The 27,367-nt window shown below is 27.5% G+C and overlaps 1 protein-coding gene and 1 long non-coding RNA gene across 2 annotated transcripts; both read left to right on the top strand.

Annotated features, from left to right (window-relative positions):
* The first annotated feature begins 2,899 nt into the window (after positions 1 to 2,899).
* Positions 2,900 to 20,155, top strand: LOC100203525 (solute carrier family 2, facilitated glucose transporter member 8). The gene is made up of 5 exons (XM_065795679.1): positions 2,900 to 3,035; positions 3,775 to 3,983; positions 12,524 to 12,730; positions 18,772 to 19,075; positions 19,175 to 20,155. Exons 2-5 carry the CDS (start codon positions 3,783 to 3,785, stop codon positions 19,882 to 19,884), a joined length of 1,422 nt encoding a protein of 473 aa, XP_065651751.1. The 5' UTR covers positions 2,900 to 3,035; positions 3,775 to 3,782; the 3' UTR covers positions 19,885 to 20,155.
* A 3,034-nt stretch (positions 20,156 to 23,189) lies between these two features.
* Positions 23,190 to 27,111, top strand: LOC136079015 (uncharacterized). The gene is made up of 3 exons (XR_010637863.1): positions 23,190 to 23,311; positions 23,412 to 23,519; positions 26,696 to 27,111. It is a non-coding gene; the product is annotated as an uncharacterized LOC136079015 (long non-coding RNA).
* The last annotated feature ends 256 nt before the right edge of the window (positions 27,112 to 27,367 follow it).

The following is a 27,367-nucleotide window of genomic DNA, read 5'->3' as shown; positions in this document are numbered from 1 at the left end:
GTATTTATCGATCTTTCAAAGGCTTTCGATACAGTGGACCACGAGATCCTTCTATACAAACTTTATAATTAAGGTATAAAAAATAAAAATTTAAAATGGTTCAGTTGCTATCTAAAAAACCGTAAACAAGTCTTATTTTACAATAAAACATACACTCCCCTTGAAATCGTCACATGTGGTGTTCCCCAGGGGTCTATTCTAGGACCTCTGCTTTTCCTAATCTTTATAAATGACATATTTTTTATCTTCCAGTATATTGAACTTCATTCTTTTCGCAGATGACGCTCAAGCTTTCTATACCCACTCTAACATTACTACACTTTTTAATACAGTAAATCAGGAACTTGAAGAGTTGAGCGATTGGTTTAAAGCAAACAAACTTTCTGTCAACATTGAGAAAATTATTTATATGTTTTTCACAAAACCATACAATTCAGACAAACTACCATTAAAACTTCCAGATATTCTATTAGACGAAGTTAGACTAAATCGAGCGTTCTCTGTTAAATTTCTCGGGGTATTCTTAGATGAACATATTAGCTGGAAAGACCACATTAATATTTTAAAAAATAAAATATCTAAAAACATTGGAATTATGCATAAAACCAGATATATTTTAAATAATGCATGCCTTAAAAGTTTTTATTTTGCATATATACATAGCTATATTAACTACTGCAATATTGCCTGGGCTAGTACCTACCAATCAAAACTAGATTTAATATATAAAAAACAGAAACAAGCATGCCGTATATTAACAAACGCAAATAGAAATGCCAATTCTAAACATTTAATGAAGGAACTGAGAGTTCTTAACATCTACGAACAAAATATCTATTGCATTCTTCAGTTCATGTTTAAACTCAAAAATGATGTGGTCCCTGAAGTCTTCTATAACTTTTTTAGCCTTATTAAGCACAAATATCAAACAAAATACTCTTTCAAGAACTACTATATTCCAAAAACCTCTTTAAGACAATCTGAATTCTCAGTATCCAGCAGAGGACCCCAATTGTGGAACTCATTTCTAATAAACAAAATAAAAACGATAAACTCATTCTAACATTTTAAATGCGTTGTAAAGCAACAGCTACTAGACCTCAACATTAATGAAACAATCTCTTATTTTTAAAATTTTTTCTTATTTTTAAAATTTTTCCTTTTTCAATTTAAATCTTCACTTTTTCTTGAAATTCTATTATATTACTTGCTAGGTTATTTAATGATGTTCATTGTAAAAGAAGTAAAAAAAAAAAAAAAAAAAAATTATATGTATTATAAATATTTTATTATATTTGTATTTGGTTTATATTTTGTTATATTTTGTCAACGACAAAAATGGGGCAAGATGATAAGACTATTGTCTTCTACCTGCCCCAGTCATATATTTCACGGTAAAATGTTGTACAAACTTATATTAATAATGACGAATATATATATATATATAAAAAAAAAAAAAAATCTGGTTGTTTAAATACTGTGATTTGCACTTTGTTAACTTTTAAGTTGACAAATTAACTTATTAAGTAAATTAAAATAAGCGGCTGATTAATCTTGATGTTATTTACATGAGTTATTTAAAAGTTTTTTTTAAAAGACTGTCAGGTTAATTGTTCTTGCTTTGGAAATGGCTCTGCATTTTGCAATTTTATTCTAAGTTTTATATTTTGGCTTCTTTAAGTGTGTTTGTTGTTAAAAACAAATCTAACCAAAAATAAACAAAAAAAAAAATTTTATTTATGTTAGAGTGATTGTTACGACCAGGGCCGACCAGGGCCTTCCCGAATGGGGGTGTAGGACGTACTCCCCTCCAAGTTGTTATATATGCATTTGAGTTAGCACATTTGTACATTTAGCATTTCAGTTGGCAAGTTTTGAAGTATAGTTGGCAAATGTCAAATATCGAGGAGCATTTGTGTGTGTATATGTGTGTGTGTGTGTGTGTCTCTAGTTGGCAAAAAACACATACAACACCCCCTCCCCATGAGAGACCTTTTTGGGACGGCCCTGACAATGACCACGCTGAATAAGAGAAGCGAAAAGCAGCAGCATAGCTACAAAAATGCCCGCTCCTTTTCGGTAAACTTTTTTGAGGGCCACTAACCTATTTCCTCCCAACAACAAAAAATTAATACTAAAACAAATAAATCAAAAAAGTGCCTTTTCAAACCTTTTTTTCAAAAAATATAAAACCGAACTTTAAATAAAAACAAAGTATTAGATAATAAAATAAAAAGGGTACGGCCCCCTTGCCAAGGAAACAAAATTAATATGCATGTTTATCGAGACTATACAAATGCTGTCAAGATAAAGTAAAATCAAAGTAAAGTCTGAAAAACAAAATAAAATTAAAAAAAAGCCTCAAAAAAGGCGAATTTCTTGTTGGCTCTAAAAACAATTTAACATGTACACTCTAAAAAAACTCCGTAGTATTTATCAGACTTTTTCCGTTGTTATATTACGGAAAAAATTCGTTTTCAATAAACTACGGTCTATACTTTTTTTATATACTATATACATATACGGTCTATACTTTTTTTTTACCTTCGTCTTATTTGGAGAGTAAAAAAGTCGGTTTTGGATTTTTTAAACATTTAAAATAGTTTTTATGATGTATTTTCTTAGGTTCAGTTATTTAAGAACGTTTGTTTTAAAATATAAGTCATATATTTATCTTTTAAACACTGAAAATAATATGTTTTAGAATTTTGAAAGGCTTTGTATAGCACCACTCACATCGCTCAATTATTGGCCGCATAATATGCCAATTTGTAATCATTACAATTTTTCAATATTACCTTAATGTTTATTTGTTTGTTTTTATTTTTTATTGTAAACTCAGTTGTTTTTTGTGCTGATACAAGCATAATATTAAGAAATTTATTTAATTAACTCGTTTAGTTATTCAAATACTTATTTCTTTCATTTGTAAGGAGAACAAGACTGCAAAACAAAATAATAATAAAAATATCTCTGAAAAACTCAGACTATTAAAGAAGCAAAGTATTGTAACCTAAGTATTAAGCTTACTTAAGGTAATGATGCTCTATTCTTTAATGATTTAAATTGTTATTGTTTTTATTATTACTATTATTATTACTATTATTAATATTATTATTATTACTAGTATTATTATTATTATTATTATTATTATTATTATTATTATTATTGTTATTATTATTATTATTATTATTATTAATATTATTATTACTTAAGATTAATTGTAAATGTGTAATTGTAAGATTATAAGTTAATAATATTTATTAATATCCATAAAATAACTTTTTCAGATTGATTAATTTTAATTTATAATTAAAATAGCTACTTTACTTCAACTTGACAAAAATAACGCCATTAAAATAGTTGGACAATTTTTTTGCATTCAAAACAATATGTTATAAAAAATTAAGTTCACATCAATAAGCAAATTAAATTTAAGGTTATTGATATAATTGGGTGCGAGATTTGATTAAAATAAAAAATTCAATATAATAAAAACAAGAATATATATCATTATTATGTTTTTAAATAAGAAAAGCTAAACATGAGTATTTAAAATTAAAATATAAAAAAATCACCAGTCTAAGGAAAAAATATTTTTTAGTTTAGACATTTCTTTGTGAGCTATCTAATCGTTGAACAAATTTAAATTTTAGACCTGTAAAGGAGGTTCCATAGACAAACAACTATAATGTAAAAAATATATAACAAATGTTATAATGGTTTGTTTTTATGTTTTATTTCCCTGATTCTTTATTTTATTATTTTTTGTAGTTAAAAAAATGTCTGCATCTGATAGAATTCCATTGATTGAAAGCAAAGATAGATTTAGTTCTGTTTTTGCAGCTGCGGTTACTGCATCATTAGCATCACTTTGTTTTGGTTTTACTCTTGGTTATACATCTCCAACTGAATTAAAAATGACTACTGATGGAAAAGATGGACATTTAGTAATTAGTAAAAATCAGTTTTCATGGTTTGCAGTAAGTTTTATTTCTTTTAATTAGAGGTGTACTAGATATAAAATCTAGCTTGAATCGAGCTGAATATGCCAGATATTTTACTATCCTATGTTTTAAGTCAATTTAAACTTATCTACATAATGGTAATTTTGAAATAAATACAGCCATAGTTTTATTCAAGTTTAAGAATCAAAAAATAAATAAGTGAAGAATTATTGTTTTAAGCAAACAAAACATATGAAACTTCATAATAACAAATATATGTGCATAATTTGCGCTATATTTTCCTCTCATTGTGGTAAAGAAATTAAAATATTTAGTTTATGTTATAGGCAAAATTTGTTTAATTTCTAGTTTAATTTAATTTCTGTTATAGGTAAAATATATTTTGTGTTCTCATAGATATTATCATATTCTTTGAACATTTTTAAAAAAAATAGTGATGGTAGATCAAAATAATCATGCTTAGGTGTTTTGAAGTAATTTTCTTAAAGAGAACAAGTTTCACGGTTAAGTGACATTTTTTTTTTACATTTTAGTTTTTTAGGATTTGCAAAAATTTTGTAAAAAACTTTTCTGAGTAGAGTGCTACCAGTTTTTTAAAATTTTCTTTGTTAGTTATTTTTAATGAATGAGTTTTTTTTTTTAATTATGTGGTATTGCATTAAACAACACTATATCTCATAGTTTTAGGGGCTTTTTATTTATTGCTTAGTCGTTCTAAATAAGTAAATTTAGTTCAAGTTATTATTCTAATATTTACAGTTGCAATTTAATAACAAAAAGATGTTTAATGTTGAACTTTTATTTAGTTATTTTTTTTTTACCTACTTATGTTATTAAAAGACTTTAGTACCCCCGTCATTAAAATCATTTGTTTTAAATATATTTCAATGTGATTGTTTAAAGTAAGTTTTTTTGTTTGATTTCCCGAACTTCATGTAAAACAAATTCAGACGAAATATTGTCTAACCAAATAAAAATGATGTTACCAATTTTATACGGGTAATTAATATAAAACATTTTTTTTATCAGAATCTTGATTGAGATAATAAATACTTCATCGTTTATTAACATTAAATATAGCGCAATAACAAATTATAGCAACAAACGAGCATAAAATATTCTAGTTTTTTAATATCTTTTTAAAAGTTTAATATAGAAAATAAATAACTAAACAAATAATGAAAAAAATTATGAATAAAAATAAATAAAAATTTTCCAGAGTTTCATTTGTAAAAATTCTACTGTGACGTCAAATGCTAAAACATTTATGTACTAAATGCGCTTTAAAAGAATTACCGAAATCTGTAGATTGCGATGTATAATATAAAGACTCCGATTTTTTGCATAAAATAGAGAAGTTAAAGGTAGCTTTAACTAAAACAACAAAATTAGTTTTTTTTGGTATGCATTCATTATTTATTTTTAATCAAAAAAACTTGGTTCAAACCTTTTTTTTCGACATTATCTTTAATATAAACGCAACATGTGTTGGGAGTTTTGGATCTCTTTATAGCTTACGTTTTAGAGTTTTTTAAGTTGAAAGAAATATAATTAAAAATAATTAAAAAAAAAAAAAAGATTTATCTCCAAATCTTTAGTGGTCCTTTTCTGCCTTGGGAGGTAAAAACTATAAAAAAAAATGTTAAAGAATAAAAATGAAGTAAATAGGTAAGTCTAAAAGGGTCTTAGACCCATTTGTTAACTTGGAAATCATTTTAAAAACGTATTTAAGTTTTCATTTTTTTTTTTCAAAATTATACATTATAAGGCGCCCATTATATTCTCATTACTTCAAAGGAGTAGACACTAACCATTCAGAGGCAGAAATCAAATAAAAGTTTGTTTGAAGATATAATAAATGCAAATAAATATAATAGATATAGTAGATGCAAAGTTTACTAAAAGAAGAAGAAAGTTGCATTTATCATAGATAACTGTCCTGCACATCACATCAGAGAGTTATATGCCCTTTAAAAGTTTATTATTGATCTTTAGCATTGTACAAATTAATTGCAGCTATCAATAAAGAAATAAAAAACGCATGCCTTCGCATGCCTTGTTCTTCTATGTTTAGAGGAATTTTTTTAGACACACTGACCGCAGCAGTTTGCATTTTTTAACTTTTAAAGCATTTCAATAATTCACGACGAAAAGCTAATTTTATCTAATTAGAAGAAGAATAAAAACAATCTTGAAAAAAATTTAATAAATAAAAAGTTGAGGTAAAGAGCATATTTTATAACAATTTAATAACAATTGTAAATTTTATATGCAATTTATTCACGATTTTTATCATTCCTTATAATTAAGAAATTAATTTGCTATGTACACTAGAACTATGAGAAATTTTATTAATTTTTTTCTTGTTTATTTGTTTTTATGTCTTTTTGCTTTTAAAAATATTTTTGCTATATTTGACATTTTTTCTAAATACATAATAGGAAATATAATAGAAAAATAAGAAAATAAGTTTATTAAAATTTGTTTGCTATTATATATTTGTAAAATGTATTATTTGATTAACAAATTTTGTAAGGACAAAAAAAAATTAAGTAAACAGGCTCCTAAAAATTTTTAAAAAAAAGTCAGTAAATTAACAATGCACTTAGCCCACAAGCTTTTGGAACATTGTCAATAACAAAAGTTCATCAAGAAATAAACTATCATGTTTAAATGCACAACTTGGAGAATCTAATGAAAGTGCAGACAATTTCAATGGGGGGTAGTGAAAACTACCAAATATTTTATATTTGAACAGTAGCGTTAACGACTTTACTTTTTTACATGAAAAACTTGTTAAAAAGTAAATAAAAAAACAAATAGCGATTAGTTTTCTTGCTGTGCATTGATTATAACAGTAAAGTTTAGCAAAAACATTTGAAAAACTAATTATAAAATTGTCTGTATTTCTAGCTGAAATAATAGTGTTTCCTTAATATATTGCCTGAAAAAAGTTGCAAATATATCAAAAATGTTTTTATTTTCGTTATATTCTTATCTACTTTTTTCCTCAACTTGTATCAATTTTGGTAGTGGAAATTAACAAACGCTCTAAAAAAAGGAAAACAATAACAGTAAAATATTTAGGTATGTTCAGGCTTAACCGGTAAGGTGTGCGATTTTACGAATATGACCACGCAAATACTGTTTGATTTTGACAACTTGATCATGGCCATTAATATGTTTCAAAATATTGTAAACATTTTAAAAATGCACTGAAAAAATTATCCTAACTATGAAGAAACTTTGAAAAAAATTATCCTCAAAAAGAACCAAATCCTAAAAAAGAAATCTATCAGCAAATCCTAAAAAAGAAATCTGAAATAAATTCTAAAAAAAATAAAAATTTTAGTAAAAAAAAAACAAAAATGAAATAAAAATAACTTAACTAAAACTAAAACAAAAAAAATTAAAATTAAACTTAACTAAAATAAATAATAAACTATAACGATAAGATTATTTAAATTACATTTGGAAAAAATACCTTTGAATCATTTATCTTTACTAATGTTTTTATAATAAAATATTATGCGAAACCCTTTTGAATAAAGTAACAGCTTAATTATTTTTTTCAACTTAAATAAATATGCACATTTAAAGATTAAAAAAAGATTCCTAACAATCTTCGCAGTGACGTAAACAAAAGAAAAAATAATCAAATTGCTTCTTTTTTTTATTTAAAGATAGTTTTAATAAAAAATACATACTTAAAAAAAATTGTTACTTTATTTAAATGTGTTTCAATAATATAAAAACATAAGTAAAGTTCAAAGTTATTTAATTCAAACGGCTTTCAAAAATCTTTTTTCTTTTTAAGTGAATTACTTTTAATGACTCTTACATAAAGTTTATTTAAAAGATCATTGTTGTTTAAAGTCATTGCTTATAAAATTTAAGTTTATGCTCTCTCATGTTAATATGCACTATCATGTTAATATTTTCAACAAAAAATGTCTTCTATTTTTATGACATCCTCTCGTGTCTTTACAAGGTAAACCTAATGACTAAATCAAAATGATTTAAATTACTCACAATAAAGTTGATGTTGTTAAAAAATATGTATTAATATAAGCCATGTTATATTATATATAAAGATGTATACGATTTTGACAGTTTATTTGTAATGAATTTTCAAGTCAAAGTATCATAAAAATATCTCAAACTTGAAAATTTCAAAAGGTAAACATCTGTCGTTTTACCCGTGTGGTCTTCATATATATACCAATTATTTTATCATTTGGGACAATTAACTATAAACTTGCCCAAGATCTTTCGAATTTATTGACTTATTTATAAAAACATTTTTTCATATTTTTTCACAAGTAAATTAAAATGTTTAGTAAGCGAATAGACTATTCTTTTTAATTTTCATTTTGAATTAAGTATACCAATTTTGTTCATTTAACTTTTACTTAAGATTAATAATTTTCACAGTGCTTCAAGGCACCTTTTAAATAAAAGAAATCACTGTAAACTGAATGATTAAAAAAATATAATAAAATAATTTGGGTATATTAAATAAGTTACATGTACTATGCATTTTTTTTCAAATTTAAGATATTGTTCAAGATAAGTTCAAAAATAACTAGTATAATATTAAATAAAAAAATTTAATAATATTAAAAGTTATTGTAAAGGTTATTTTTATAATAAAGTCAAAAAGAATATGAAGAAAAAGTTTTTCTGGAAAAGTTTTTGTTTCCTTTTTTTGTTTTACTACTGCATTTGAAACCAAATATTTTTTTTCTGATTTTTATTAAAAAAGCAAAGAATTTTTTTTTTAAATTTCAATTCACCTTCCCAAGTCCATAAAAGCTACTACAGTTGCGGAGGCTACTTTAGTTGTGATTTCAACCCTCTCTCAACTCTATAAATCGGAAACACAAACCTTGATGAACGAGCTGCTGCGCAGAAAAACAAGTTGAGCGAGGTACAACCAAGAGTGTGGTAGGGATCAAACTTATAACTTCTCACATGATATGAGTGCTCTACCACTACACAATTAACACATTTTTGGGCACCCATACCACTCAAGCAGCACCAAAATAAGTCTGGGTTCGTCCTTGGCAAGTATTCCATAATTTATTTATTATTATAAATCTTTTACAAGTATAGCAGGTCTTGTTTTAAAGTGTTAAGCTGCCCACAGTTTATGTATGTGTTAACCAATTTTAAGTACATCTAGAGCAATTTTCATTAAGCGACTTTTTATCATTTTTTAATATTTAAGTTATTCTATAAGCGGTAAGATAAAAGAAGTAATTAATTTTTTAAAAAACTACATTAACTTTTGAATGATGATTATGTAAAAAAGTTTGTTACAAAAGTTTGAATAACAATTATGTTAGATATAATCTCTATTTACGAATAAAAAAAAGCTAAAAATTAAAAACTACAAAAACTTAATCTCTATTAAGCTAATTATTTTATTGAAATATTTAGTAACAGAAAAGTTGTTTATAGTTAACGACATGTTGTGTATAATTAACGACACGTGTATAGTTAACAAAATGTAAAAAAAAAAACATACAAGAAATTTATATTATAATAACTTTTATTTATCATCATGCAAGCACAAGAATATTTATACAATTTTTGATATCAATAAAAAAAAATTACTTAAATTTTTATTTAATAATAAAAAATAAATAAAAAGTTAAAGTTTATTTCGTCTTTTTTTTTATATTATTATAATTTATTTTTATTTTGTTTTTATTTTATTGTAATGATTGATTTTTTTGCTAATAATTTAAGCTTGAAGCGAAGATCATAATATAATTTAATTCTGATAAAAAAAATATATGATTAATTTAAAACTAATTTAATAAAGATATATATTATTTTATTTCGATAAAAAAAATGTATAATCTAATTTTTATTTAAAAAATCTATAATTTAATTCTGATTAGAAATATATATTTAATTTTGTTAAAATTAAAGTTAATGCTTGGATTTATATGGATCTAAGTATTACTAAATATTGTTTAATAATTAAATTTTATTTATTCTTAAAAAAAAATTAGCTCATTTTTATCGCAATTGTTATTTTGGTTTTTCCTACTAAACATTTTTTTTTACTCAAAATTAAATTTCAAATAAACGTGTTAAAATAAATGGCTACATCAACAATTTGCACAAAACTTAAGTTCAACTTTTTTTTTTATAACACAAGTTAAAGCACAGCGATTATTTTTTAATAAATGATATGTACAGCGATATTATTTTAATAAATGGTGTTTGGGAAAAATAATCTCTGTATTCGCAACAAAATAATAAATATAATAAACTTTTAATAAAGTAAAAAAAGTAACGTGATTTTTATAATTCTTTATTTTCTCTCTGATTTTTTTTAAAATAAAAAATCATTTTTAGATGCAAAACCACAATTAGAAATTTAAGAAATGATCATTTAAAAAAATTTAACATATTTTAATTTATCTAAACAAATGTCGAGAAGAAAAAAAATGTGTTTGTATCAAATATTTTTAAAAATGTAATATTAAATTTTATTATTTAATACAAAAAAAAAATTAAAAGAATATAAATATACTCAAACAGTAATAATAAAAAACAAGTTAAATAATCTTTAACCTGTCTTGCGGTAATTAATATTATTACAGTAATTTAAAGAAAGTTAATGTCTTTAAAAAATAAAGAAATAAAGAGAGTTTTATGACATCAAATTCACATTAGACAAATGCATAAAACATTTTTTATTTAAAACAAGACCTGGTATAGTACCTGAAAAGGAAAAACTTATGAGAAATTAAAGGGTTAGTGTCAAAGTTTAAGTCAATAACGGATTTCAATTTTATAAGCAAAATTTTTGTGACCTCATAATGGCTAAGGCCCTGTGTTTACATTAAAAGTTTATTTTCAAAAATGATGGTCATACTTTTGTTTACCACATTTTTAAAAAATACTTACAGAAGATTGTATTAGGAAGAAAAAAATGACATACATTTAACATAGATAACTACTTTTTTTTTTTTACTTTTTTTTTAATAATCAGGCAGAGCTTAATAGCGAGCTTTAATTATTTTGAAGTGTGATATTTATTGTTATAAATATCACACTTCAAAAGTAAGCAAAAATTGATTATTTGTTATTTTCAAGCTTCATTTTCATCTAAACCCATTGGTAGTCTCTTTATTTAGTAAAACACTTCAAAATATAAAAATGCCATTAGAAAAAAGGCTTAAGAGCTGTTTATAGATTGTCTCACACTGTATGAAGGAGGGGTAGGGAGGTGTATGGACTTGTGATACTTAACAACAAGAGTGGGAAGGGTTAAAAAAGCTTTAAAAAAGCATGATATAACTGATTTTTTATTTTTTAAAGACCAACTCTGAAACAGTGTAACATGCATTGACTGACTTAAATAGGTTGAGCATGTTAAAAATGCCACTCTAACGACTGAAGGTTTTGGTATGGGCAGGTAGTCTATCAATTTATAAATATTTTTATAAAAGTTATACATGTAAATATAAAAATGTTTTTATAAACATTTTTATATTTACATGTAACAGCTATAGTTTATTTTATTTTCTATTATTATTAATTGTTCTTTGAAAAGAAACATAATTGTGACATTCTGTTTTTTTTTAACAATATTTTATTTCTGATAAAGCAACAATGATAAATTAGAAACATTTCTTTTAACTATTTGCTACGTTTTTCTTTTTTTACAATTTATGACACTATCTTTTTTTTTACTATTTGCAACACTATTTCTTATTTTGGCGACATGAGTTCTTTTTAATATATTCAACACTAATCCTGGCACCCGCTCTGGGTTTTCGAAAATTATTATAAAAGAGAAACCTGTTAAAAACATAGTCATTTTAACTATCAGATTAAAGATAATATTTGCAGAATTCCTTTAATTATTATTTGGATTTTGCAAACCAAGCACATTGTGAAGCTTTTTGATTCCCTTCTTTCCTCTTGATAAAAATCCTAATTAACTTTCTCTTTCCCTTTATCATTATTCATAAACAGTCCTAACCCTTTACTTCCTCATGGATGTTTTTATATTTCAAGGTGCTTTACTAAATGAAAAGTTTTAATTAAAAAAATAATAGGCTACCAATGCCTTTGGATGAAAACAAAGATTAAAAATAACAAAAAATCAATTTTTACGTTCTTTTAAAGTCTATTCTATATACTTTATCTTTTTCTAGTTTTTAACTAGCTAATATATAATAAAGAAATGAAATAACCATGGGTAAGTGTAGACTTTGATCTAATTTCATGTTTGTAATTTCAAAATGTGTTTGTCACCATTTGCTCTTAATAATGTTGGTTTAATATTAACGATAATCCTATTATCCTTAATATGACTCTCTTTGACATTAGTCATTATATTAAAAAAAAGCAAATTTATTGTTAAAATTCAAAAAATAACAAAAATTAATTTTGTTTAAGTTTTTTTTTTAACTTTTCTATTTGTTAATCAAAGTTTTACACCATAAAAGTTAATGAAAAAAAGTTGACATAATATAATTTTAATAGATTAATAATAGCAATTTATACCTATATATTTATGTTTATAGTCATTAATTGCTATTGGAGCATTGTTTGGAAGCATGTTAGCAGGATATTTTATTGACAAATTTGGCAGAAAATCAACAATTATAATGACTTCACTTTTATATATGCCAGGATGGTGTTTAATAAGCTATGCTTCCAATGTTCTTATGTTGTATTCAGGAAGAATCTTAACTGGTATTGCAGTTGGCATGAGCTCTTTATCTGTACCAGTAAGTTTTGCATTAACTTTGCATTTTAATGTTTATATACAATAATTTTTTTTTTTGTTTATTATCATTCAAGGTGGTGAAAAAATATATATATATATATTTATATATCTGTGTGTGTGTGTGTGTGTGTGTGTGTGTGTGTGTGTGTGTGTGTGTGTGTCTGTGTGTGTATATATATATATATATATACACACACACTTTGGTTGGGGCAGGCAGTCTATTAATTAATAAAAAAAAAATTCCGGTCTTGCATTTTAATTTTTACTTTTTTTCAACAAAATACGGAAAAAACTTTCTGACAACATATAAGAGTTATATATATATATATATATATATATATATATATATATATATATATATATATATATATATATATGTAAATTATGTTAGTATATTTTACAAATAGAGTGCTCAACGTTCTTAAAGAACAGAGCAATAATAAATTAGTATAGAACACTTATTTAACTTTTTCTTCTACTTGAAGTTTCACCATTGCTGGATCATCAGGAAGAGTATATTTAAAAAATATATATATATATCAAGGTGTTAGCTAGCTCAATGGTGCCGCGTATAACGCGGAATTCCCAACGGGCTTAAAATTCCCAAAAGTCAATGACCTTTTTTTTTTGAGTGTTTTTTGAGTTTTTTAGGACCTTTTCTAGAAAACTCCCAACATTTTCTAGAACAACAACAATAAAAATTCCCAATACGGCAAAAACGCGGTATAAAATTTATTTCTTGCTAACGCCCTGTATATATATATATATATATATATATATATATATATATATATATATATATATATATATATATATATATATATATATATTTAAAATGTTGACATCAATAAATTTTATAACTTCTTTTTATGGATTAATTTCTATTTGTTAAAAGTATATTCATTTTTATGATATTTCCAGGGAATATTGATACCCTTGTTATCAAGTATATTAAAAATTGTTTAAAAAAAATAAAACCGCTATATTATACAAAACTGTTTAAATTTACAAAACAATGTTCTTTGTAAGAGCTTCTTTTTAAAAGTTTTTTAAGTGTCTTTTTTGTGACGTAAGAATTTGAACAAAAGTTTCCAAAATGACGATGTTACATAATCGCCATCATCCCAGTTAAGATCATTGTTGCGAAAGGTACTTTCATTGTGTTGTATTTCCAACGCTTCCCTAACTTTCTTATTAAAACTATTTGTTTCTATTTTTAAGGTATCACCACCATTCCGGTGGAAATTCCTTGGCAAATTTTGGAATGTTCAGCTACAGCTGAATTTTCTCCTTTATTTTGTTTTGCACTTGCTTGATGCTGGTATATCTGAGACAATATCTTTAGTCCAGTTTCACCAACATAACATTTGCCACAAGAGCACTTTAATTTGTCAACACCAGGATAGGAGTTAACTGGTACTGAAGGTTTATTTTTGGAACTTAGTAGACTTTGGAGATTCTTTAAAGACTTAAACACTGATATTTTTCCTGCTTTTTAAAAAACTCTTTTTAATCTAGGGCTGATTCCAGGGATCCAGGGTAAATAGGAAATGTGCCTTCAAATTGCAATGTAGTAAGCAACCAACTGAGGGAGTTGTATTAAGACAAGAAGTTTTATCAATTTTAAAAATGGCTAAAAAAAAGTTAAAAGTAACGTTAACAATAAACAAAGAAGAGCTCTTTATGAAATTAGGAAAGATATGAATATTCAGATATATCCCTTCGACAAAGGATCTGGATTAGTTCAAATCGATCGAAATAGTACTCTAGAAAAAATTAAATAGCACTTAGGAGATACAAAAAAGTTAAATTACGACCCAACTATTCAAATTCTTCACAAAGTTCAAATCACTCTCAGAAAGTTAAATAAACTAGGATGTTTTACCAAAAAAGAATATAAAAGAATATAATCTACCCGAGTGACACCGTACCACCACATTTATATGGAGTAATTAAAGCCCATAAGCCTGAAAAAGGTTACCAACAAGGTTAATTGTAAGCACTATTGGTACACCTACATATAGCATCTCTAAATATTTAGTCAATATGGTACAGCCCACTCTAAACTTAAATGAAACGTGTTTAAAAAATTCTCAACAATTTGTGGATACAGCAAGATTAAGGAAAATTGATTAGAATGAGGTTCAGGTCTCCTTTGTTAATTTGTACCCATCGGTTCCGATTAAAGAGGCAATCATTATACTAGTTAAAAGATTAAGAAACAACCAGCGCTTTATACCTAAATTAACTTTTAAAAAAATCAGGTTACTTTTAGAAGTTTGTGTTTCTCATTGCTATTTTTTATATGAAAATGATATTCATGAGCTTAAAAACTCCAGACCAACTAGGTTAGTTCTTATGGTGGTAGTTGCTGAGTGTTTTTTACAATATCATGAAAGTATTGCTCATTCATTGGCGCTTAACAATAACATCCGTGTGAAATCATTTAAAAGATATGTCGATGATATACATTCAAGGTTCCAGGTAGAAGAAGATGCGCAAAAGTTTTTAGATCTACTTAACAAACAACACTAAAGTATTTAATACACAATGGAATCTGCCGACTTAATACATTAATCTTGATGTTTCAGTTACCGACAATAAGGCCGGTACATATAGTTTTGAAATACATCGCAAAAATGCAGTCACAAATGTTCAAATTAAACCGAACTCATGCCATGACCCTAAAATTATCAATAGTGTCTTTATTGGTTTTGTCCATAGAGCACTACGTTTATGCACAATAAATAACATTGATGATGAGTTGTCATTTCTTATCGATGTATTTGTAGAAAACGGCTCTGAGAGGAAAAGTCTGGAAAAACTTGTTAAGTCTATGAAAGAAAGTATTGAAAAAAAAAAGATCTCTCGAAAATTAACATTTTCTAATATCTCCAAAAAGATTTGTCTTTACCCTAGATCCCTGGAATCAGTCCTAAGTTGAGAAGAGTTTTTAAAAAAGCAGGAAAAACACCAGTGTTTAAGTCTCCAAAAAATCTCTAAAGTCTACTAAGTTCCAAAAATAAACCTTCATTACCAGTTAATTCCTATCCCGGTGTTTACAAATTAAAGTGCTCTTGTGGTAAATGTTATGTTGGTGAAATTGGATTAAAGATATGTCTCGAATATGCCAGCATCAAGCAAGTGCACAACAAAATAAAGGAGAAAATTCAGCTGTAGCTGAATTCCAAAATTTATCAAGGAATCTTCCACTGGAATGGTCACAATAGCTTAAAAATAGAAACAAATAGTTTTAATAAAAAAGTTAGGGAAGCGTTGGAAATACAACACAACGAAAGTACCTTTCGCAACAATGATCTTAATCGGGATGATGGCGATTATGTGACAACGTCATTTTGAAAACCCACGTTCATATTCTAATGTAACTTAAATTTTTTATAACAATTGTTAATATATTTGATAACAAGGGTATCAATATTTCCTCGAAATATTGTAAAAATAAATATATTTTTATAAAATAGAATTTAATCCATAAAAAGAAGTTTTATTTTAAAATATATATATATACATATACATACATACATACATAGATATATATATATATATATATATATATATATATATATATATATATATATATATATATATATATATATATAATATATATATATATATATATATATATATATATATATATATATATATATATATATTGTCCTTCAAAACATTAGGATACTATTAGCATGCTTAGAATACTAATTACAACAATTTTTTTTTTAAATTATGTTTCAAATGAAATGGTTAATATTACATATAAGAAAAAAGATTAGTACATAATAAGACTATTTGAAATTGAATGAAGGTGTTTTTTTTTGCTTATATAGGTATTTTAATGCAAAAAATGTGGCTATCAAAACATTAGCAACTTTTTTAACTACTCTAAAAAACTCACAAAAAATCATCCGCACAAAATTTCCTTCGTGTGGAAATAATGTCTGAGGGAATTGTAGTGTTGTAATCATTAATGCTTATCCAATGAGAATCGACTAATTATTAATTTTTGTCCAGAGATGAAAATGTAGTGTTGCAATCATTACAATACTAATTTAAAATAGCTGTTAGATTTTATATTTGCAGGAAACAAGTATAATTTAGCTTTTTGAGAAGGTGTTGTAAAAGATTATAAAAATGGAGTCAAACAAAAAGAAATTGCAACAAAATACTCCATTAACAAGTCAAGTGTATGTTGAATAATCAAATCGTTTATTAAAGACAGTTCGTTAAAAACAGAACATAAAGGCGGAAGACCACGCAAAACATGTTGTTTCGTCGACAGAAAACTTATTCGTCATGTTAAAAGAATTCTTTCAACAGTGCTAGTGATATCATTAAAAAACTGAACCTTTCTGTGTCTCAAAATATAGTTTGTAGACTGTTACAACTTTCAGGACCATTGAGCTTTAGAGCAGCAAAAAAAACCTTTCATTTCTCAGAAGAATCGAAAAGCTAGAATTGAATTTTCAAATGCTCATAGAGATTGGACTATAAATAATTGAAATAGAGTATTGTGGAGTGATGAATTAAAAAAGTACAATTTTAAAGATCCTTATGGCAATTTAAAGGTATGTAAGCCTAAAGGTAAACACTTAGGTCCTAAATACACAAGAGGAACAATCAAGCATAATGGTGGAAAAGGTGCAATGGTTTGGGGTTGTTTTTCTGGTTTTAGTGGAGTCGGACCTATTTACAGAGTAAATAGCATTATGGATCAATATGTTTATCATGGTATTCTCAAAGAAAAAGTGGTTCCTCGTGCTGATAATAATATTCCACTTTTATGGACATTTCAACAAGACAACAACCCCAAACACCATTTTTCTCATTCAAAACATAATAATAATACAAAAAATAGCTGTAATTAGTAAGCGAAGTAGAAAAACTTTTTTTTTTTTTTTTTGGTTGCTAAGTTTCGGAGGACAGCATATATAAAGATATTAGGGGTGTTCAGAAAAAAAATTTTGAAATTTAAAAACCAAACCAATCTGATTTAAAGCAAATATATTTAAATTAACTCCCAAAAAGTTTAAGCATCATTAAGTCATTCTTTTATTGCCCTCAAAGGACTAATTGGGAAAAAAAAAGACTTAAAATTACTATTAACGGCTTATTATAAGCGTCTTGAGGGCAAGATTAACATAAACTTTTGAATAATTTTTTTTTATAAGGCATAAATAAATATCTTAGTTTTTTTTTCTCCCCTGAAAATAGTATAATTTAAATTTTAAATCAGCTGAAATTTAGTTACTACGCTGTGCGGCACATATTTAATTAGACGTCTTTAAACAGAAAGGAACGAAGCGCTATTTTTAACTAAATTGAGTTATTGACGTTATCTTGTAGAGAATTCTCAAATTTACATAGTAATAAAAACCTACTTTTTTTTTTTTGATCTCTTTTTGTCTATTTGTCAATAAGCAGAAAGAGATCAAAAAAAAAAGTAAAATGATGTGTCCAGTATACTGTGATAAACAGAAAGAAAATTATTTTTTCAAAACCATACTCATGGCACTAGGTTTCCGTTTTAAGGCGTCCAATTTATGTTCATTGTAATGTTTACAAATGTATATACTCACAATTAGATTCAAATTACTCATTATATGTATGTTTAAAATTCATACTATTGTTACCACAATTTAATTTTTGTAACAGTTAAAAAGCAACGTGATATCTAAATTTCAGCTGATTGAAAATTTAAATTATAATATTTTTAGGGGAGAAAAAGAAAATCATATCATTTTAATCAAAAATTCAGATATTAATTTATGCCCTGAAAAAAAAATTATTAAAAAAATTCATGTTAATCTTGCCCTCAAGACGCTTAAAATAAACCGTTGTTTGTCATTTTGAGGTCCTTTTTTTCCAAGTTTTTTATAGTTCTTTTTTTCCTTTTTTGATATTTTATAAGATAAAAATTTTTGATAAAAAAATTATATAGTTTTATTATTTTTGTTGTTTTTGTAATGCTGAGATAATAGCAGCTGTTTTGTCTAGTATTTTTTGATTTATATAAGTATTTTTTAGGTTTATATTGCAGAAATTGCATCACCTAGACTGCGAGGAGGTTTAGGTGCTATCAATCAACTTGGTGTTGTAGTTGGTATCTTTATTGCTTATTTAGTTGGTGCTTTTTTGACATGGCAATGGACTGCAATGTTTGCTAATTTTATAGTAGTAGCTATGGTTCTATTGATGCTCTTAATGCCTGAAACACCTAGATGGCTACTTGCTCATGGTCAGCGTCAGTTAGGGCTTCAAGGGCTTCAATGGTTGCGTGGTCCTTTGTATGACGCTGAAGCAGAAATCTGCGATATTGAGAATAATCTTGGTAATTATGTAGTGATAAAAATAGTTTATTACTAAATACAAAATAGCATAAAAATATATATAAAAATCATAAAAATGACTTATTTGGTTCTTTATTTAGATAAGCAGGAAAAAGCATCCTTCAGAGACTTCATGACACCTGGTTTGTATCGACCTTTAATAATAGGTTCTATGTTGATGATGTTTCAACAGTTCTGTGGTATAAATGCCGTTTTATTTTTTGATGCCAAAATATTTAAGTCTGCTGGAATCGATGGTGCGGATAAAGTTTCCCTATTAGTTGGTGGTGCACAGGTATTATCTACTGTAGTCTCTTGTTTGATTGTTGATAAATTGGGACGGAGGTTGCTATTAATGGTTGGTAGTATATCAATGTTTCTATGCACCCTTCTACTTGGAATTTATTATGATATTGCTAAGATAGATAACGATGAAAACACAATTTCAATCTTTGGAAAAATCTCGCATACAGTTCCTCTGCATCAAATTTCGTGGTTGGCTGCTCTTTGTGTTATCGTTTATATCATCGTGTTTTCAATTGGATGGGGACCTTTGCCATGGTTGCTAATGTCTGAGATATTCCCACCTCGAGCGCGAGGCTTTGCAAGTGGTATTGTCACATTTGTTAACTGGCTACTTGTTTTTGTGGTTACAAAATTTTTTCATAATATGATTGTATCGTTTCATGAGCAAGGAACATTTTGGTTTTTTTCTGCATTTTCATTAGCCAGTTTTTTTTTCGTTTTTTTTTGTGTACCAGAAACCAAAGGAAAATCCTTAGAAGATATAGAGCAGTTGTTTGCGCTGTAGAGGATTTTACGAATTGTTGTTTTCTTACTTTTTTGAATCAAGTCATTCTTAATCAAAATCATACTTTATTACAACGACGTAATTGCAGCTACTTCAATTCTATCTTTAGATATACAAAGATTTATTATTTTATACATTATATAAACTTTATTAATTATAAGTTTATTATAGTTAAAAAATATTTTTAGTTATAAATTTTTTTAAGTTATAAATTTTTTTACTAGACATTTTCTTATGAAAGAATATTTGATTAATAAATTATAAAAAAAAATTTTTGTCTAATTTTTTTATATATTTATAAAGATTTTTTTAAATATTTAAAATACGAGAACTTTTTTCATCGAAAACAACTTCGAATATTGCGATTTGCAAAGTTTGATTTTCAATTTTGAAAGAGTGGTTTTAAATTAAAAAAAAATTTTGTGAAATGTGATTAAAAAAAAATATTTTTAAAGGATTTACAATTTTGATGAATTTCTGATGATTGTGAAGGTTGTTTTGTGGACGTGTAATTCTGGCACGCTCCTTCAGCAACTCGGTAAAAAACGTTTTACTCAAAGCATTCTTTAAAAACCATACTATAACTCTGAACAAGCAATAAAGTTTATTTTATTGAAAGCCATGCCCTAACCAAAACCCTGAGCCTAACTCTTAAGGTCAGCTTTTGGTTAGGGTATGGTTTTTAACAATATTCGTTTCGTATACTTTATTACTTTTATTGTAGTTTCTTTTTATTGCAATTTCGTTTGTTTATTACGGACTTACTAAGTCCGGAATAAACAAACGAAAGGGTACCTAAAATAAATCTTTCTTGTTTAATTTTCCTTGGTAGCGACGTTTTATGAAATCTTTGAACTTGCTGTTCTTACAGTTATGAGCATGAAAATAGCGGTAACTGGAACAACTTTTTGTACTTATTACCGAAAAGGTTATATTACTTTTATTTTGATATTTTAATCGAATTTAGTGCAAAAAATCACATCAATGGTATTGTTTTATATTTTTGGAAATGATAATATTCAAAAAGGTCGCGGACAATGAAAAAGTAGTGGTTTCAGAAAATAAAAAAATATTTTTAAGTTAGTATTAAAAAGATGAAATATAAGTATAATAGTTTAATATTTACCCTAAATATTTCGTTGCTAATCCTTCTAACATTTCTCCAAAAGTTTTAAATTGGGTTGAGGCCAAGTGACTTCACTTCCACATCATATCTTTAACTTGAAATCGCTCCTTTGCCTTGAAACTGTGTTTTGGATCGTTGTCTTGTTGTAAGATCCATTTTAGTGGCGTAACTATTAGCATAGTAGCATAACGTTATTGAGTATATCAGCATTTAAATGTTGGTCCATCATACCATTATTTTTAAAAATAGATCTATTGCCATTGTATGAGAAGCAGCCTCATACCATGACTTAGAATCCACCTTTTTTTACAGACTTAACTGTATTTTTATTATTTTAAATTTAGTTATTAGATAAAATATTGCTTAAGCTTTTATAAGAAATAAGAAAACTGATAATGTCATCCTTATAATTAAACTGTGCCGTTTTTCAAAACGCCTTAAGATGCTTTATATGTATTTCGAGAAAAATGCAATTTAAAAAAAATTAATAGTAGAAACTCTTTTTAAACGTTTTTTAAAACTAATAAATTTTATGAATTCTTTCACAATTCTTCAAAAATATTTGTTTAATAACATTTGCACACTGTAAAATACCTTGTGTCGAAAACAAACACTTGATCTTGCGTTGCTTTCATTTAATACAAGGTAATGTTAAATTCTATTAACACCGTTCTAAAGCGCATGTGTTAAATGCAAATTCTACTTTCTTGCTGACACTAGATACGTGTTAAAAGTTTTTCAAAAAACGCATGCTTTAAAACTAAAAAAAATTGGAGTTTTGAGAAGTAGTTATCTAAATAAAATTATTTAATAACTTGAAATTTGAGTATATTTTTAAGGTTTTCGTTTGTATTTTTTACTTGTAACATTTTCATCAATATTAGTATAAACAATGGGTTACTTTTGTGTATTTTGTGAGTCAATCTTAGAATCATTAAAGATTGTAAGTGAGCTTTTAAAACATTTTCATCATCGCCATGGTATTTCTTCAACACAAAACTGTAAGATTTCTTGCAGACAAAGTGGTTGTTTTAGAACATATGACAGGTCTATGCCCTTAAATTTTATTTATATAGGAAGCATCCAAGTCATCCTTATTATAAGGATCACTTGTTACGACATCTAAGATTAGATGTTGTAACACAAGTGAAGTTGTAATTCAGTATATAGGAAAAAATATTTAAAATATTTTATCCGCAGTAATTGAAAGTGTCCAAAAAAATGCTCAAAAATGAAACTGACGCTGGCAGAGTAAATGATGTTCTAAATGATATTGAATATGAGTGTGTAAAATGTAGTTTAATTGCATCTAACTACTTGCTAAAAAAATACTTACAACAAAAAGAGATGGTTGCACTTATTGAAATAACTGTTGGGTTCAGATCTGAGATATAATGTTTATAAAATAATATGATAAGTTATGTAAACGAAACTATGTAATATAGTCCAATACTAGAAACCATTTCTATGGTACTTTCGTAGTACACAGTCAATAAAATAGATAGTAACATTAGTACAAAATTAAATAAATTAACTTGTTATAGTGATGCAGAACAATATAAAAATCACTCTTTTTATTAAAAACATTTAAACGCTCTTCAGCCTCAAATATACTGTGATTACTGAATCTTAGTCGGCACAAAACGGATTCAGTGACCTTAGTCGGCAATGCAGACTGATTAAATTTTTACGATTACATTTTAAAGTATTTACTTTAAATTTTTTACAACATTTTTTAAAATCTATTACGATTAACTTTTAAGATTTACAATTTTAAGTTTTAAAAGTTAATCGTATAATAAGTTAATCGTACTTTTAAAAGTCTTAAGAGTTAATCATAATCCCGTTTCGATTGCAAAAAGTAGGTCAGCTATATATGATTTATTGTCGGCTACCGGTTTTTAAAATATGTTTATGATCGTTTACTCTTTTATAAAGTGTATACTTATTTTGTTAGTTAGCTAGTTTATCTTCGTTTGAGAGTTCATCAAACCTGGAAAACTTATCTTCAACTCATTTACAAAATGCACCGAAATCATCATAATCAGAGTATGACATAAACTATGTGAGTTTGTTTAAATATATTATAAATTATAATTAAAAAAATTATAAGTTGTTATTTTTGTGTTTCTGATATTTAGAAAATAAGGAAAAAACACTGTTGCTTTAGATACTGATATAAATTTACTATCAGCAGCACTAAAATCAACCTTTTCAGCTGTAGCTGAAAAGGTTTACCATTTGGTGAATTTGGTGAGGTTGACTATTTGGTGAAAGGTGGACCATTTGGTGAATTTAAATGTAAGATAGAGTTATGTGTACAATATATAAACATTTTATAATATATTAATAAAATTTTATTTCAATATATTGCTAAAAAAATATTTTGAAACATATTTAGAACTCTGTTGAGCCAATCATGACAGGCCAAAGCACTACGAAAGTATTCAAACTGTTGTTAATGTTATAAAAGAAGCTACATATTTTGAGATTATTACTGATAACTCAGGTAAGCTTTTTATTAATAAAGAGCTTAAGTATTTGTCTTTAATATAGTATTCCATAAAATAATGAAAAATGACAACAAATTGCAAAATGCAGCATGTAAAATAAGATGGGCTGAAAGTATTCTAAATAAAAAAATTGCAAATCTATAATTGGCAGGGGGTGGAATAGTTGCTCCATAGTAGCATTAGTAAAAACAAAAATGTAGAGCTCATAAATTTGTTGATCTTGGGGTGCCCCAACACTCTTGAAATATCATTAATTTTATGCCATTTTGTAATTTTCTGACATTTTACATACAACTAAGCAATGTTTAATTTAGTTCCTTAAAATACTTGTACTACACAGTACACAAGTACACAATACACGTGCAAATAAAATGTTAAAGTCTGTATTGTTCTTTGTTGTCAAACGTTTTTATTTTCTTTCTGGATTCAATACCAGAACGGATAAATCCGTCTCGTTGTTCAGTGCAAACTGGCACCGATGCCTCAGTCACTAAACGAATATGTCGCTCGGTGGCTTGGGTGTGGCAGGAAAATTGTGGTAGGCTCCTAACGTCATCAAAGGTTCGCAGCGGTCTTAGTTGTTCCAGTTTACCAGGTCAATGTAATCTGTGGCATTGAAGTTTAAACTTGGAACTCAAAATTGTCGCAGTGCTTCTGATGTGTTCTCCTTCCGTGCAGCAAGTATCCAGCTGCAGCCCAGCTCTCTGATGTGGTCTCTTTCATCAGCTAGCATTAGCTTTTGTCATTCTGAGAACAAGATGTTCTCAGAATGACAAAATAATCAACCATCATGAATGTACCACGGGCCCGGGCTTTTGCAACGCAAGATATTCAAGACATTGCCCAGTCTCTACTGCTTTACACATGTTGAACAAATATTTTTGATCCGTGCTCAAGTCAGCACAATCCACAGGAAGACAGTTGTCAAACTTTATATCCACAAATGGTACAACGGGCAAATCTTCACGTGTCGGCAGTAAACTTCCAATGAGTCCAGAAAACAATTTTAAACCACTCGTAACTCCATTAAGATTAAGATGAGTAATCAGATGCCTCAACGGTAATTCACTTGCATGCAATAAGCAGACGAACCTCTGAAGCGGTCTACCAAGGCGCTTTTCGAGCAAACGGATCACACCTCAGTGTGTGCCGGTATTGACATTAGTGCCATCGCACCCAATAGTCATTAGATCATCTGTTTTGACTTTATTCTCCTTTAGAAAGTCCCAGATACTTATAGTTATGCTCTCGGCTCCTCCACTTGAAGGTGTAATATGGTCTAGGTACTCTGAATTTGGCTCGTGAACTAGACACACATGTTCTTCAACAATAATCGGTCTATGGTTTTTGATACCTTTTCTAGTTTGCACTCTGGTCTTATCTTTGCGGCCATCGAAATAGAGTCCATTCAGTTTTTGTTGGAATGCCTGGTTTGTAATCGCTTTCTGACTTTTCGCCGTTCTCTGTCAAGTTTATTCTTATCTATTACCATTGATGCGCCCCCTTTGTGTATAAGACCCACATCTTGCAATGCTGTACTGACAATAGCTGCTGCTCAACGACCTGGAACTTTATATCTGTCGCACATCTTAGCTACATTTGGTAGTTCTAGTCGCATTTGTTTCTTGCGCTGCTTGTTATCAATATCCGATACTTTCTGTCAGTAGTGTCAGTGGTAACACTGAAATCCGGATCCATTACATCCATTCTTGCGTCGTCCTCATCAGACGTTGCCGAAACATTTACATCGTCAACTTGTTCATCAATTTTGATACATTTGCGATGTTTTTCCTTGAAATCATCAATTCGTCTTTGGCGTTTTTGTCGTAACATTAGTTTCTTTGTAGTTCTTACATCAACGCCGCCGATCATCATTTTTTGTTGATTTCGATGGTCCGTCAAGAAGCTTTTCTCCGCAGGCGGCACCTTATGCTCAAGTTTGTATCTGCAACTTGGAAAATTGATACATTAGCAGATTGCGATATCAAATAGTTGCAGATCTGTTTCGGTAGCAAACCTTTTAAGTCGCTCGGTGTATGCCAGATAACATTGTCTGGATTTATATGGTTTAACAAGTTTCTGCAATTGCTGTGGAGCATTCTGATTTTCTCTCCAATTCTCTTATGTGATATTACCAAGATTGACGCTTTGACCCATATATGCTCGCTATGTTGCGCTGTTCTTTCTGCGACTGTGGAAGCTGCAGGATCCTGAGCACTGTCTGTCACATCTCTCGTCGTATCTGCAAAAAGTTTCGCATTGTACCCGACTTTTTTGGCAGCTGGGTCTCTTTGGCTCTGGACGGATAACCGAAAACTGGACAGCATTGGGACTTTCTTGTCGGCTTCTTTGATACGCTGCGGGGTATAGTCTTGCACTTTTCTGTTTCCTGAAAACATAAACAACACGAACTCAGTTATTGCTAAGAAGCGGCCGATGCATGTAAACCTAAACCCTAACCCCAACTTTAACTTTAACCCTAAGTCTTCTCAAGTTAGCATAATTTGCAAAGTTCTGTCACGTAATAATAATAGGGTTACGGCTATGTAATAATGTAATAATGTAATAAATATAGTCGTAATGCTTGCCTGAGCATTAATCAGATTCTTCGGTTTGCTACTGGGTGTCATAATAACTTCCGACATTCTTTGTTTTGCTGAAAAGTACATTAAGTTAATTTTATAGTATTTACTTTATTTTCGTTATGAATGAGCGATAATAGAGAAAGCATAGAATTTTTACAACAGTCTGTTGCATTACCTATTTATCTGACTCTGTTTCACTGCCCTTAATTATAATTATGGTTGATTTTGGTAGTACTTCATTGGAAGCTATACCATTTTAAAACCAAAGTGGGCCATTTGGCAGTCATAAAATTGGGACGCCTTGGAGCACCACAAAATGACTTCCAAAATTCAAATATTTTGCACAATAACTAACAAGGTCATGGAGCAACTATTGCACACCCTACCGTTTCCTTGTTTTCAAGACAGTTTTTTCAGCCCACCTTAATGTAAAATGTGAAAAAAAAACATAATAAAATAATACATTTTATTCTAGTATTTCTCATATATATTGTTGTATTGTAATTGGGTAACTTATTTAATATTTAATGAAATATAGTTGGTATTTTTATTTTATTTAAATAGTTATTTTTTTTTTATGGTTGCAGGTGACAATTGTGCTTATGATTGGGTTGCTTGCGCTGGAATGCTTGAGTCACTTATAAATAATTTCCAGGAATGTAGCTTACTTTTGACAAAGCTTAAAACAGAAAGTTATATAAATCCAAGTTTATTTTAAGTTTCTACTTCTCATATAGTCTTCTCAATAAAAGAAGAATCTGAAAAATATATACCTATAAGCAAACAAGTTTTGAGCGCTTTAGTAACACCTTCTCATGAGGAAATTAAAGGGAATGCATATTTTTTTATTGAGCATGATCCTGGTAATAGAACTATTGTAAAATCTTCATCTCAAAGGAAGTATCTATTAGGTTTAGGTCCAAACTAACCTAAATTAATTAAATTTTGGAATAACACAGATATTCCACCTGGAAAGCAACGTCAGTTTAGTTCTTTGTGGTATAAAGAATATCCACACTTAGAATATAGTTTAATCACATTTTTTTTTGTGGTATAAAGAATATCCACACTTAGAATATAGTTTAATCACATTTTTTTTTGTGGTATAAAGAATATCCACACTTAGAATATGTCTCAATGTTTAATCAAAGATGCTGCTTTTTGTTTTATTTGCTCTTTGTTTCCAAATGGTCCAAACAAAACTTATCTTGATCCTGCTTGGACAGAAACAAGCGTTCGTACTTGGCATAAAATGAAAG

This window comes from Hydra vulgaris, chromosome 04 (assembly GCF_038396675.1).
Source record: "Hydra vulgaris chromosome 04, alternate assembly HydraT2T_AEP".
Taxonomy (NCBI): domain Eukaryota; kingdom Metazoa; phylum Cnidaria; class Hydrozoa; order Anthoathecata; family Hydridae; genus Hydra; species Hydra vulgaris.
This window is presented reverse-complemented; position numbering and strand designations above follow the sequence as displayed.

What these genes read in the sequence shown, in the direction of transcription:
- LOC100203525 (XM_065795679.1), top strand. Translation starts at nt 3,783, where the DNA reads ATGTCTGCATCTGATAGAATTCCATTGATTGAAAGCAAAGATAGATTT. An exon ending in TGAGCTCTTTATCTGTACCA is followed by an intron (nt 12,731 to 18,771) that starts GTAAGTTTTGCA and finishes AGTATTTTTTAG; the next exon opens with GTTTATATTGCAGAAATTGC. An exon ending in CGATATTGAGAATAATCTTG is followed by an intron (nt 19,076 to 19,174) that starts GTAATTATGTAG and finishes TTCTTTATTTAG; the next exon opens with ATAAGCAGGAAAAAGCATCC.